This window comes from Dipodomys merriami, unplaced genomic scaffold (assembly GCF_024711535.1).
Source record: "Dipodomys merriami isolate MVZ:Mamm:240054 unplaced genomic scaffold, mDipMer1.0.p SCAF_28, whole genome shotgun sequence".
NCBI lineage: Eukaryota > Metazoa > Chordata > Mammalia > Rodentia > Heteromyidae > Dipodomys > Dipodomys merriami.
Window position 1 is genome coordinate 13,670,793 of NW_027204270.1, and position 14,868 is coordinate 13,685,660.

Consider the following 14,868-nt stretch of genomic DNA (forward strand, 5'->3'; position numbering starts at 1 on the left):
CTAACACGTCCTGTACGTGCCACTCCTCCTTTCAGAATGGAGGTTCTGGAAGATGTGGGGGCATGTCCACCTCACTCACCAGTGACTGCAGTTCTTGGGGTATTGTTTTTTGTCGCCATGGGGCTTGAACTCTGGGCTTGGGCACTGTCCCTGAGCTTTTCAGCTCAAGGCTAGTACTTTACTACTTGAACCACAGTGCCACTTCCAGTTTTCTGGTGGTTAACTTGAGATAAGAGTCTCATGGACTAGGGCTGGGAAGGTGGCTCAGTGGTAGAGCTCTTGCCTTGCATGCCTGAGGCTCTGGGTTCGATTCCTCAGCATCACATAAGCAAAAAAGAAAAAAGCCGGAAGTGGCGCTGTGACTCAAGTGGTAGAGCACTAGCCTTGAGCTGAAGAGCTGAGGGACAGCACCCAGGCCGAGTTCAGGCCCCACGATTGGACCGCCCCCCCCCCCCCCCCCCCCGCAAAAAAAAAAAAATAAGAGTCTCACAGACTTTCCTGCCTGAGCTGGCTTTGAACTGCAATCCTCAGATCTCAGCCTCCTGAGTAGCTAGGCTTACAGGCATGAGCCACTGGTGCTTGGCAATTCTTGTTTTTGTTTTTTTTTTTGAGAAAAAATACTGGAATTTGTGGCAGCAGCCTCCTCTCATCAGGAACCCCTGCTGAGTGACCCTTCCCCTCCTCTCCCGGCCCCCAGGTTGGCCTTGAACAGCTTCTGTCTTTAAACCCCACTGGCCAGTTCCCTGCTTACCAAGTAAGGCCACCAAGAGGAGAATCACAATGATGTTGTTGGCATTCTTCTCCTTGTAGAAGTACAGGAGCAGGCAGAACAGCACGATCTCCACCAGCTAGACACAGAGTGCAGCAAGGGCTGGTTGATGGGTGCCCCAGGGAGGAGGCGGGGCTGCTGGGGAGGGCGGGGCACCAGGGCTGGGGGGGGGGGGCATTAGCATCAGCATCCACTGGAGCACCTGGCCTTTCCCAGTGAATGGCAGAGATAGGCTGGAGAGAGGGTGAGCTGAGAGAATCTGCCCTGGCACAGAAGGGTTCCCTGTCCAACTTTCCTAGAGCTGGGGGTAGGGATGGGGCAAACCTTCTGACTCAGATGGCTAGGACAGTCCCCCTTCACTGCTCCCCAGGTGTCCCCCTGAGACTGGGGAGGGGGGAAGGGTTTCAACGACAGTTGCTCACAGAGTAAATTGGTCAAAAATACACTCACAGCCCCTCTCCAGCCAAGCTTAGGTGTGCCCACTTTATAGTAGAAAGAGGAAGGCAATTGCTGGGTGTGATTGCACATGCCTGTAATCCCAGCATGTTGTGGTGGAGGCTGAGGCAGGAGGATTAAGAGTTCAAGGGCAGGGCTGGGAAGGTAGCTCAGTGGTAGAGCGCTTGCCTTGCATGCCTGAGGCCCTGGGTTCGATTCCTCAGCACCACATAAGCAAAAAGAAAAAAGCTGGAAGTGGCGCTGTGGCTCAAGTGGTAGAGTGCTAACCTTGAGCTGAAGAGGTGAGGGATAGCGCCCAGGCACAGAGTTCAGGCCCCACGACTGGACCCAAAAAAAAAAAAAAAAAAAAAAAAAGAGTTCAAGGGCAATGTGGGCTAATAACAAACCCAATCTCTAATGATGATGATGATGGTGATGCTGATGATGATGTACAATGGTTTGGAGAACCACAGTGACCCTGGATTTACCTCTAAACTAGCTGGGATAGTCTAGTCCTTGGCTACTTCCTTTGTGACTACAGGACTATAGTCCAGGCTTACACTGAATGAACTAATGTAGGCCATGCCTCATGCGTGCTATGCATTTTACCTTTGTTAAACTCATTACATAAGCACAGTAATTTGGTGATGTAGTGGCAGCCACAATCCCATGGTAGCAGGATTTGAACCTGGCTCCAGGGCCCACACACCTTCCCAGTAGGCCATGCTGCAGAAGCTCACTAGGAGAGGACTACAAGCTGCTTTGGGAACCTTCCCCACCCCCTATACCAACAATGTGTCCTTTCTACTGCTTAAAAGGCTTATCAGCACTGCCCTGGGCAGTGCCGTGGCACCAAGGTGGAAAGCTGATTGTGGGCTCCGAGTCCCTACCAACTCAGAAGCATGAATGGGCATTTTGAGGAGAAAGAGTTTTAAAATCCCTGGTAATTACAGACCAAAACACAGCTGTTTCATTTCCCTGTTTCTCCTGGGCTTTGTTCCAGGGAACACATATTTCATCTAGTTATCATCAGATGCAATTTCTTCTTCCTTTCCCCTCCCCTCCCCTCCCCTCCCCTCCCCTCCCCTCCTGTCTCCTCCCCTCCCCTCCCTGCCTTTTGTCCTTCTTTTTATTTGTGCTGGTACACAGCTCCAGGGGAGAAGGTTGGAGCCATCTCTTACCATGTACAGGAGAAAAGGCCAGCTCACGAGGTGCCTCGTGATATTCTCGCCTGTCATCTTCTCATGGCTGTTGGGTGCGAATGTCACCAGCAGGTAGGTGCCCACGATCGCCAAGCCACAGCCCACGAAGGACAAAACATAGCGTCCTGCAGGGAAGAAGGGGTGGTCAGAGGACCACGCAGGGGCAAAGCACGGGGCACCTGGCAGGGGAAGAGTGGCGTGCACTTGTGCAGTACACCAATACCAAGCGCTTGGTTTTTGTTTTGCTTTTTGCTGGTCCTGGGGGGTTGAACTCAGGGCCTGGGCGCTGTCCCTGAGCTTTTTGCTCAAGATTAGCATTCTACTACTTGAGCTATAGCTCCACTTCCAGCTTTTTTAGATCATTTATTGGAGACAAGAGTCTCAAGGACTTTCCTGCCCAGGCTGGCTTTGAACCATGACCCTCAGATCTCAGCTTCCCAGTAGCTAAGATTACAGCATGAGCCACCAATGCCCGGCGTTTGATAACCTTTAAAGAAGTACGACATGTGTACAAAAAGTGCTCATTGAATTCTCACAAAGTGACGTGGGTCAACACATATAGGTATAAGCGTATCCATCAGGAAAGAAGAGACTGAATTCCTCACTTGTACCCTTTCCAATCTCAGAGTACAGCCCAGCCTGAAGCGGCCTTAACTTCAACCTTTCTGATGGTTTTGTCCTTTATATAAATGGGGTCCATGTTCATAGTCAGTGTGTTTGTGGGGTGCCTCTTTGTTGTGTGTCGAGCTAGCTTATTCAACTCCACTACTGAACTGTGGCTCTGTGTGACTATGACACAATTTACACATTCTGCCATTGGCAGGCATCTGAAGGGCTACCAGTCTTGGGCTATAATGTTGCTGTGTGCGTTACCTGGCACTGTGTTTCCTGGGTCATGGGGTGTGTGCAGGTTGGGTTTGGCAGCTTTCCAATCTCCACTCCTGCAGGGAGCCGGGGCGAACGCCATTACAAGGCGCCGCCCACTCCCTTGCAGCTTTGAGGTCCATATTAGACAGTGCTTGGCGGGACGGCGGGTCCTGGGCTTTGCGCATGCGCGAGCCACGTAGAGTCCCCAGCCAATCCCGTGGCACCTGGTGACGGTGAAAGGCAGACGACCAATGATAGAACGACCCGTGTTCCTATTCCCTATATAAGCGGCCATGCTTTGGGTGCACGCTCTCTTGCGCTCAAGCTCTCCTACAAGTAACAAGGCTCTCCAATAAAGCGTGATCTGAGAAGACTCCTGGTGTGGTGGTCGTTCTTCCTCGCTGGTCGAGAAGGCGTTCGCCGCAAGTGGTGCCGAAACCGGACCCGCGCGAGAGGCTGAACAGGAGCCAGAACTCAACACGTGGAGAGGAGACGTCGAGTCAAGAAGTACCTCACTGGGTGCCAATGAGACTGACCAGGCTGGTGGAGACTGCAGAAGAACCCCCTCTTGAAAAAGAAGACCCGCAAAATGAAGATGCCATCCACTCATCTCCTGATGCAGCTGATCTTCCTGCTGTTAGCAACAGTGCTAATAGCAATCCCTGTGATAGCTAAACCAATGATGCTGTGGGCTGTTACAATTTACTGACTGGGCCTCTGCGGTGTCCTTTTTCAAAGAGCGGGTGGGAGTCGGAATGTTTTTAGCCTGCTGCCTGGGAGGATGCGTGGTCTGCCGATGGTTGGTCTGTCGCCTTCGAGCCCAAACCAGAAGGGACAAGGTTGTTATCTCGCAAGCATTAGCCGCTTTGGAGAGTGGATCCTCATCCCAGATCTGGCTGTCGGCCCTCAGAGGCAATTAAGCCTTACCATCCTGCATAGCCTTAGCACCCCGAGGGATCAGGGGATCCCATTGCACCGGGACAGGTATGCAATTTGCAATTTGGGACAGGGTGCGAGGCAAGTGCACTGCACTTGAGGAGGACCATCTCCTCAAGAAGAGCATGCTGGGTTGCAAGTGGGTTGATGCCCAAGATCCCACCTCTGCAAAAAAGGCATCGGACGGGCCTGGTCATCACTGGGGAAGGCGCCCCTCAGGCGAAGGCCAGTGCAAGGTCCTCTCATTAATGTTTTAGACAGAGGCCCAACCTCTACTCTTACCTGTTGCCAAAAACAAAAAAGGGGAACTGCAGGGAGCCGGGGCGAACGCCATTACAAGGCGCCGCCCACTCCCTTGCAGCTTTGAGGTCCATATTAGACAGTGCTTGGCGGGACAGCGGGTCCTGGGCTTTGCGCATGCGCGAGCCACGTAGAGTCCCCAGCCAATCCCGTGGCACCTGGTGACGGTGAAAGGCAGACGACCAATGATAGAACGACCTGTGTTCCTATTCCCTATATAAGCGGCCATGCTTTGGGTGCACGCTCTCTTGCGCTCAAGCTCTCCTACAAGTAACAAGGCTCTCCAATAAAGCGTGATCTGAGAAGACTCCTGGTGTGGTGGTCGTTCTTCCTCGCTGGTCGAGAAGGCGTTCGCCGCACACTCCCTTCAGTAGAGTAGAAAGTCTGGTTGCATCTCTCATTTGGGATGAGCTGGGGGGTTTTCTGTCAGGCATGGTGCTGGAATTCAGGGCCTGGGTGCTGTCCCTGAGCCTCTTTGTGCTCAAGGCCAGTCATCTACTACTTTGAGCCACAGAGCCATTTTCAGTTTTTGAGTGGTTAATTGGAGATAACAGTCTCATGGGGACTTTTCTGCCCAGGCTAGATTTGAACCACGATCCTTAGATCTCAGCCTCCTGAGTAGGTAGGATCACAGGTGTGAGCCACCGATACCTAGCATGAGATTTTTTTCTTTTTTCTTTTTTTGACAGTCCTGGGTCTTGAACTCACAGCCTGGGCCCTGTCCCTGAGCTTCTTTTACTGAAAGCTAGCGCTCTACCACTTAAGCCACAGCGCCACTTCTGGCTTTTTCTGTTTATGTGGTACTGAGGAATTGAACCCAGGGCTTCATGCATGCTAGGCAAGCACTCTACCACCAAACCACATAACCAGCCCTGAAATGATTTTATAACAAATAAAAAAGCAGGGGCAGAAAATGAAGACTGGGGTCATGGGCCTGGACTTACTCAGGAAGTCCCTAGGCTTCCATTTTTCCTTGATGAATATGATTCCTATGATGGCGCTTGCTGAAACAAAGCAGAGAGCAGAGAAGTGAGGTTGTTGTCTGAGCTGCCTCCCCCACCCACCCACACTCCTGGGGTCCCCCCCCCTCCAATGCAGACTGGCTGGATGCTTCCTAACCCCTCTCTCCAGCCCACTGAGCACTGTGGGCTGAACACCAGTGGTGTGGCAGGTGCAATTACACCATTACTTCGGGGACATCCACCCTTGGAAGTGGCTTCTAGTTAGTCCTATTTGACAGATGGGGACACTGAGGCTGAAAAGAGGTGAAGGACCCATCCCTAATTGTTTAGCTGGGCTGGAAAGGTAAGATTTGAACCCAGGGCTGTTGAAGTCAAGGGCTCTAGCGCCTTCCACTCAAACACCCAGCCATGGTTTTCTCTTCCTGACTTCTTCCCCATTCACAAGTGTGCTCCTCCAAGTGTCATGCAGGGCTGGTTAAACTGGCCAGGCCTCGCCTCCTCTGCGCCTCAAGTCTCTAGTCTATGTGGGAATGTGCTGCATCCAGCTGCTCTGGCTTACTGACACACAGCAAGTAACAGACAACTGATTCGCCACATAAACCAGCAAGCACTACAAATACTATACCCTTTCCTCCTTTCCCTCTCTCCATGCTTTCTTCCTCCTCCTCCTCCCAATCCGTCTTCTTGGCAGTGCTAGACAGGACCTCTGGGACTTGCCCTGGCTACACAAGCACTCTACCACTTACGCCACGCCTCAGACTCCTCTTTTTCTTCTGTCTCTCTTTTTTGAGAGACACTGAAAACTTCTTTGAGACACCACTGAAAACAACTACTTCTCTGACTCCCAGGAGCAAACTACTGGCATACAGCCAGCACTCAACATGAACTAGAACTATAGTGAAACATCTGGTATGTTCACGGAAGGGTCACAGGTGGCCAGTGAGTGGCCAAGGGGTGGGAGAAAGGAATAGAAATCTTGTAAGTTTTCTGGCTTTCACCCAAGTCTGGAACCAGAGGGCCAGCCCCTGTGTGATCTAGGGGAAAATAACTCTACCTCTCTGTGCCTGTTTCCTCATCTGGAAAATGGGGGTGGGGAGAGGACTGGTCTCTCCCTAGACAGGTTTCTGGAAGGGCTGGAAGGACGCAGATCTGTAAGGGCTCAGCGCAGGCTGGTGTGGTGCAAAGTTCTTTGTATGAGGCTAGCTGATTGCCAAAGCAAAAACCTTCTGTTCAGTGAGAGAAGGTTCTGGAAGGCCTCACACAGAAGGGGCGGCCTAAGGGCAGGATGGCCAGGACTTACCTATCACGGAGACGGCACTGAGGGGCACGATGAGCGAGAGCGGGGCGAAGGCGTAGGAGGCAAACACACCCAGCTCGCCCAGCAGCATGAGGATCAGGCCGAGCCACCATGTCTTGGTCTTGAAGTAGGCGCGAGGATCCTTGCAGCCTGCCAGGCGGATGTGGCAGTATTTCTAGAAGGCCGAGAAGAAATTTGATTTGCCCACGCTCTGAGAAAATAACTCGGTGATGAATGTACCCTGTCAACACCCCGGTTTTAAAAATAATTTGCTAATGAAGAGGGGGTGAACGAGGACGTGTGGGCTCAGACTGGTTTATCTGCTGTAGAAACCTGTTGAAATTGCTCTAAGAGCGGAGGAGAGTGGATGGAGTGGGAGGTTGATCAGGATACCTGGGTTCTGTGGGGGAACTTACAATGAAGCCCCTCTGGCATGACTAATGTAGGATCATTAAAAATACTTTGGGTGGGCAGGGAAGTTGGCCCAGTGGTAGAGCGCTCGCCTTGCATGCCTGAGGCCCTGGGTTCGATTCCTCAGCACCACATAAGCAAAAAGAAAAAAAGCTGGAAGTGGCGCTGTGGCTCAAGTGGTAGAGCACTAGCCTTGAGCTGAAGAGCTGAGGGACAGTGCCCAGGCCCAGAGTTCAGGCCCCACGACCGGACCCCCCCAAAAAAAATACTTCGGGAAGTTGGGCGCTGGTGGCTCATGCCTGTAATCCCAGCTACTAAGGAGGCTGAGATCTGAGGATCATGGTTCAAAGCCAGCAAAGTCTATGAGACTCTTATCTCCACTAAAACTATCAAAGAAAGCTGGAAATGGAGCTGTAGCCCAAGTGGTAGAGCGCAAGCCTTGAGCACAAAAGCTCAGGGACAGCACCCAGGCCCAGAGTTCAAGCCCCAGGACTGGCAAAAAAAAAAAAAAAAATAATGCTGGGAAGCCTTGCAAATGTTGTTAGAGTTCTCACTCAGAGGAGGAACAGCTGCTTGTTCAAGTCGGCTGTCCTCCAAATAGCCCAGCAGCAGCCACAGCAGCTTCTTCTTCTTCCTTCTTTCCTCCTCCTCCTCCTCCTCCTCCTCCTCCTCCTCCTCCTCCTCCTCCTCCTCCTCCTTCTTTCTTAAAATTTCCAGTTGTGGGACTTGAACTCAGAACCTGGGCACTGTCTCTGAGCTCTTTTGCCCAACACGAATGTGCTACTACTTAGAGCCACAGCTCTACCCTTTTTCTTTTCCTCCTTCTGCCCCTCCATTCTTCCCTCCCTCCCTTTGTTTCCTCCCTACCTGCCTCTCTCCCTCCCCTTCTTTCCTTAGAGAGGGTCTCACTATGTAGTGCAGACTGGCCTTGAACTCATACTCCTACACCTACCTCAGGCTCCGAGTTGGAGGGGTTACAGCTGTGAACCACCACGCCCAGCTTTTCTAATGCACATCACATGCTGTGGTGCACTCTGGCTCCTGGCTGTATCTTGGGCTGCTATGAGCAGACAGGCCCAAGGGCTGTAGGGTGGGGCCCCCTAGCTGCTGCTACAGCTCCATCAGACTAGAATCAGACTTGAACTTGACATGTTAACCATTGCAGCAGCAAGCATGAGAGTGGCGGGTGAGGCCAGAGCCAGGTTGCCCAGTTAGGCAGTCACTGTGTGGCCTGAGTGTGAGGGAGAGCTCATGGCCAGGGGGGAGTGGCACCAAATCCAGAGAGATTCTGGGACAGCCCTGGGGCTGCGGGTACAAACAGAGAGGAGGATGCTGGACCTGGACAAGATACCCACTTACCCGTTGTATCTGTGCCCCAACAGTGCTGGTGACAGGGACTCACCTGGAGATTAAGGGCAATGCTGACCACGAGGTGCCCGAAAATTGCCAGGAGGGCGCCAATCAAGTTTTCCTAGAAGGAAATTTAACACAGCAGATGTAAGTTGTGACTCAGCCAAGCAGACCTCTGGTGCCACATGTTTACTGACCCCCAACAATCCTAAAGAACAATGCCCATCAGCCCCCCCACCCCCCATCCCAGGCCCTCAATAGAGAACAAATTTAATACCTCAGGCTAATCCCGCTGTGTTGCCTGATCACAAAATAGCTGGGCTTGGTTGCATCCTCGCTATTCCACCTTTGGTCACAAAGATCTGATAAGGTCTTACTCGGCCCTGATCCTCCTTGCCACGTGAGGGTCGGCCACCATCTTGCATAGAGAAGTGGCACTTGCAAGAGAAACCCAGGCTGGTTACTTTGCATCAAGGGAGTCTTCATATTCCCAGTGGGGTGCGGTGACCTACTTGCTCAGGGGATTGTCAATTATTTAACTTCTAAAACGTTAATTCTGGTACTGGTGGCTCCTAATAGTAATCCTAGCTACTCAGGAGGCTGATATCTATAGGATTGTAGTTTGAGGCCGGCTTGGGCAGAAAATGTCCAGGATACTTCATCTTCAATTGACCAACAAAAAGCCACCATGAGCAAAAAAAGAATAAACAAGAGTGCACGACCCTGAGTTCAAACCCTGGAAAACTCAACTCATGTCATTATAGTAGTGATTTTAATCATGAGACTCTTTATCTTTAATTAACCAGCAAAAAGCCAGAAATGGAGCTGTGGCTCAAGTGGTAGAGCAGTAGCCTTGTGCAAAATAACTCAAGGACAGCAGTAGCATTGTGCAAAATAACTCAAGGACAGAGTCCAGAACCTAGTTCAAGCACCAGGACTGGTGCACCTGTGCACACGTGCACACACCCACATACCCCCCCAACCCCCCCAAACCAAAAAAAAAAAAAGTGGAGCAAGCCAGGCACCGGTGGCTCATGCCTGTAATCCTAGCTACTCAGGAGGCTCAGATTTGAGGATTGGGGTTCAAAGCCAGCCCAGGCAGGAAAGTCCATGAGACTTATCTCCAATTAACCACCAGAAAACTGAAAGTGGAAGTGGCACTGTGGCTCAAGAGGTAAAGCGCTCACCTTGAGCTGAAGAACTCAGGGACAGCGCCCAGGCCCAGAGTTCAAGCCCCATGACTGACCAAAAAAAAAAAAGCAGCGGAGCAAGAGCTTGAGGCCCTGAGTTCAAGCCCTAGTACTTACTCGCTAAACTCATGAGAATAATGAAGCCCAAGTCCTGGGTTCAGGGAAACAGATCTCTTTATTGTCACATGTCTCAGGGCCTCCAGCATATAGAAATCTCCCTCCTCCTTGGCAACCAGCCATATTACTAGCAGAATGTGTCGGGTATAATAGAGCTCAGCTGTGGGCTGGGCCAGGCTGGTCATACAGATTAGAAATGAGAAAGATGATGGTGATGACAAGCAGAAACACATACCAAGCACTTAATATATGCTAAGTCTATACACTTCATACATATTAACTCACTTAATCATCATAAGGCAGAGACTATTTTTATCTAATTTTACAGTGAGGAGACTAAGGCACAGGTGCACAGAGACTGAGCAGGTCTGGAACCCAGGCAGTCTAACACCAGAGGCCAGGCTCTTAACTATTATGTCCAGCTCTGGACTGTCTAAAGCTCTAGAATGGCGTGTGGACCAGAGCAGGCATGATGCATAGTGGGAGATGTCAGGGAAGGGCAGCTTTCTTCTTTTCTGCTTCTTTTTTTTTTTTTTTTTAGTTGGTCATGGGGCTTGAACTCTGGGCTTGGGCGCTGTCCCTGAGCTCTTCAGCTCAAGGCATGAGCTCTACCACTTGAGCCACAGCGCCACTTCTGGTTTTCTGGTGGTTAACTGGAGATAAGAGTCTCACGGACTTTCCTGCCTGGGCTGGCTTTGAATCATGATCCTCAGATCTCAGGTGTGAACCACCAGCACCCGGCTAGGGCAGCTGCTCTCTGAACCAATGTCTCCCAGACTTGTGCAGAACACATGGTGCCACGGCCTGCTAGGGTAAGGCAAGTCAGGACAGCATTGGGACGCTGTCCCACCCAGTGCCTTGTTTGTGTCAGGCCCTGTCCTTGTGCCCACATCGTGAATAGCAGATAATTAACTGTCTCATCTCACTGGGGTCAGCACACCCCAAGAGGCACAGGCCTACCTGACCTCAGATCTGGTGAAGGATGACTCTCAATGGAGACCGGAAGACCTATGGCCGGAATGAGCCTAGGCTGGGGTGGGGAAACTGACCCTGGAAATATGGGCTCTAAGAGGAAGGCAGGCCAGGGCAGATGGAAGGAGACCACAGCAGATAGAGAAGGCTCAAAAGGACATGGAGAGGACTCTTATCTCCTTTCTTCGAGAGTCTGGAAACAACAGGATGCTTTGAGTGATGCCATTTGGACCATCCATCTTCCTCTGCCTTCTCCTCTCTCCTCTCTCCCAAGGACAAAGGCCAGCCTCTTCTGACCAGGACCCCAGACTCCTGTGCAGGGTCTTTGGGGACACTGTCTTTAGGGACTGGAGCACACCACCACATTCTTTTTCATTTGCTCATATCTCACCTTTTACAATATATTTTCAAAGAAACATTTTATCAAAGAAGTAGTTGTCCCATAAATCTTCTTCTGACACCTTGCTCGGGGTTGGGAAATGACCAGGAAACCAAGTTGGAGAGTTTCAAAGTTTTGTGTTCCTGGGGGGTTTAGGACACCCACTGAAGGAATGACTCTCCTCCCCTCTGTCCTCTGAGGTCCTGCTGTGGTTTGATGTCACCATGGGACACAGGGTGCTGCTGGGAGGTTCTGCAGACTGACTTCACAGAGGTGCAGACAATAAGGACTAATTTGCTAATTAGATGATTTTCCAAATCTATTCTCTTAGTGAAGAGTGAAATCTGTGGCTATAAATAGGTTCAAAATAAAAGCATTTATAATTAAAAGCTTTATACACACACACACACACACACACACACACACACACACACACACACACACACACACACACACACACACACACACACACACACACACACACACACACAGACTTCAGCGGCTCATCCTCATCATCCTAGCTACTCGAGGCTGGTCCACAGGACTGTGGTTTGAGGCCAGCCTGGTATAAACAAATAAACCCTATTCAGGGCAGGAGGTGTGAATACCATTAGAGAGTATGCACAAGGTCCTGAGTTCAAATCCTGGTACCACCAAAAATGAGGGGGAGGGTAGTTTCATATGGTGCAACCCATACCTGCTAGCCACTATTCTTTTTATCCAGGGGCCAAGTTGTCCTCTGACATGGCTGACTGATATGGAGGAGCTCATACCATTTTTCTGGGAATGGATGGAGTGGAGGGAGGCTGGAATTGAAAGCTGTGAATCCCACAAGGACTGGCCAACGTCAGCAGCAAAAACTGCTTACCATGATAACATGGCTGGTATTTATAGTGCTCATAACAGGTCAGGTGTGGCCCAGGCCCTTTCCAGCATTTTCTTTGGACCATAGACCAGTTGAGGTAGTAGCTACCACAGGTCCTCTTGTTAATATGTAAGCTGGGAGGAATTACAGATGAACAGGGTCAGCCCCAAGGACATGGAGTAACCATGGTAACAAGGGTGAGGATGGGAGGATTTGAAACCAGAACTTCCAGGCCCCAGGTGACAGTGATACTGCTGGACAGTCTCCATGGTGACCTGAGGGTCATTCATGGGGCATGAAGTAAACTAGGAAAACTTTGACCCACTTTGTAAGCACTGGGCTCCTACTAACCACACAGGCAGCCAAAGTAAGATGTGTGTGTGTGTGTGTGTCTGTGTGTGTGTGTGTCTGTCTGTGTGTGTCTGTGTGTGTCTGTGTGTGTATGCTGGTAATGGGCTTGAACTTAGGGCTTCCCACTCTCCTTTAGCTTTTTCACTCAAGGCTGGAGCTCTATCTCTTAAGCCACAGATTTCTTTTTTTTTTTTTTTTTGGTGTTTATTGGAGGTTAGAGTCTCATGGGCTTTTGGATCCAAGCTGGCTTCAAACATCAGTCCTCAGATCTCAGCCTCCTGATTAGTTAGCATTACAGGTGTGACCCACCAGTGCCCGGCTCAGCTTAGATTCCCTGCAAAGGCGTTTCCACAGCACGGAGTCTCCACACATAATTATCAGTTACAGACAGACATATGTCATCTCTCCCTCCTTCTATCACCCAAGGGCCTTGGCAACGCTAATTATGCCCCCTGAACCTTGTGAAGTGGTGCTTGGCTCAGGTTTATGAGCATTTAAGCTGGGTGGAAAGGCTGCCACCGCCCAGGCCCCACCTCCAACCTCAGAGCTTGTGGCTGGGGTGTCCAGCTTGGGGGGGGCTTCCACCCCTGGAACCCCTCCTCCTTCTTCATTTTCTTCATTCACTGACCGGCCACTGGGACTCCTGGAGTCATCAGAGTGGCAGCATGGCCCATTCTGGAGCAAGCTAACAGTGTGGGCTTCAGGGCTGTCATGTAAGACAGGGTGCAGGTGGGAGGAAGTGAGGGCCAGGTGGGGCGGGAGCTCGGGCAGTGTCTCTACCTGGGCTACCTCTGTCCGTTGAGGTCTTCAACATCAGAAATGTTTGCTGGCTACACCTCGCCCCTTCCTGACTTTTCCTGGGCAGAGCTAGATCTCAGCCATTCTACACCCGAAGTCTGGTCACAAGGCATGAAGGAGGGGAGGGGGGCACATGCTTCCAGGGCTGCACCCCATGCAGACGGTTGGTACCTGAGAAGGCTCAAGTCCAGGCCAAGAGGCAGAGGGAGCCAGTGGTCGGACTGGTGGAGCCTGGGTCTCTCTCAGGCCATTTTGGATCCCTGTATTTTATGGTTGGAAAGGAGTGGGGTTTTCCGACTAGCCCACGTGGGGACACCTAGAGAATAAAGGGGTCCCCAGTGAGCAGATGGACATGTGGCACAGGCTGGAACTAGTGATCAGTCTACTCAGCACAGCCTCTGGATGGGGTGCATTCTGGGAGGGAAGCGGGGTACCTTCCCACAATGTCTTATGCTTACAGACATCCACACTGCATCCACACTGGCTCCAGGGTTTCAGTCCCACAGCGGTGGCTCCCACAGACACACACATATTAAGGAGAAGGGGCGGGAACCCAAAGGCACCCCTCTCTCTGCTGCTGCGTCCCAGTGTGGATGCTGAGTCCAGCCGGCCTGTGGGGGGTGGGGAGGGCCTGCTCAGCCACTTCCTTGTTGTGTGACTTCAGGGGAACCGTCTAAACTCTCTAAGCCTCAGCTGAGCAGCAGAGCCCATTGCAAGAAGGGCATAGGTCCAAACGGCCTCTTCTGTAGTCAATGCCATAATAATCTGAGGGCTGCTATGGGTCATCCATTATTGTCCTTGGAATTAGTTGCAACTCTCGGTCTCCGATCTTTCCTGATGGAAGAATTGATCTCTGACCTCCTATAATCCTGAAAGAAATTTCCCAGGAAGGCAGCCACAAGTCAGAGCAGGAAACCCTGGGTCCGTATTGGTATTCAAACGGAAGCTTAGCTTGGTCCTGCTTCTCCCGCCTCATGTCTGCTCCCATTTAAATACCAGCTTCCATTTAAATACCCCAGTGACAAGACTAGCCACCACTTGCCAATGACACTCATCTCCCACAATGCCTTGGACTTACAGACAGGATCAGACCTTGTATCCAGACTGGCCCCAGGCCCTGCTGCACCTGTGACCTGGCTTCCGGCCACCTCCCTGACACTCAGACACTTGCTGCCTCCAGCAGACAGGGCCATAACCTTCCCCAAGACTGTCATTTCCATACTAATCACCAGTGTCTGGAACAGAATGGTCCCCGCAGCATGTCTGACACCAAGTAGACAGCACAGAGTTGTGGCCAGGTGGTAGACTAAGGATCTGGATCTGAATCTTGCTTGACTACCTTACGGCTGTGTGTCCTCAGGCTAATCAATTAACATTGTTGTGCTAGTTTCCTCATGTGTAAAATGGAGTTATAACAGAGCCTACCTCATAGGACTTTTGAGAGGATGAGCATATCTCTGTTGACTTCTTGCCCACAAAGGTTAGCTACTCCTATTATTATGATTATGACTAATTGCTGTGGATAAAGGATCTATATTGTCCTGCCAGGAAGATGGATGAAGCTGGAGCTGGAAGGATGGGGAGTGTTTTCCAGGTCAGAAGAGAAAGGTGCAGGCAGCTTCGGTTTCCTTATCTGTGAATTCAGATCATCCTCATAACTACCCGAC

The 14,868-nt window shown here is 51.1% G+C and overlaps 1 protein-coding gene across 3 annotated transcripts in view; it reads right to left on the reverse strand.

Annotated features, from left to right (window-relative positions):
• Nipal3 (NIPA like domain containing 3) overlaps positions 1-14,868 on the reverse strand; it is a 40,164-nt gene that overhangs the window by 18,276 nt on the left and 7,020 nt on the right. For all 3 annotated transcript variants that reach the window (XM_070037622.1, XM_070037623.1, XM_070037624.1), the window contains exons 3-7: positions 8,582-8,650; positions 6,772-6,943; positions 5,454-5,513; positions 2,386-2,531; positions 752-848 (exon numbers count right to left, since the gene is read on the reverse strand). In XM_070037622.1, coding sequence (XP_069893723.1) covers positions 752-848; positions 2,386-2,531; positions 5,454-5,513; positions 6,772-6,943; positions 8,582-8,650 — 544 coding nt within the window. The remainder of the gene's footprint in view (positions 1-751; positions 849-2,385; positions 2,532-5,453; positions 5,514-6,771; positions 6,944-8,581; positions 8,651-14,868) is intronic.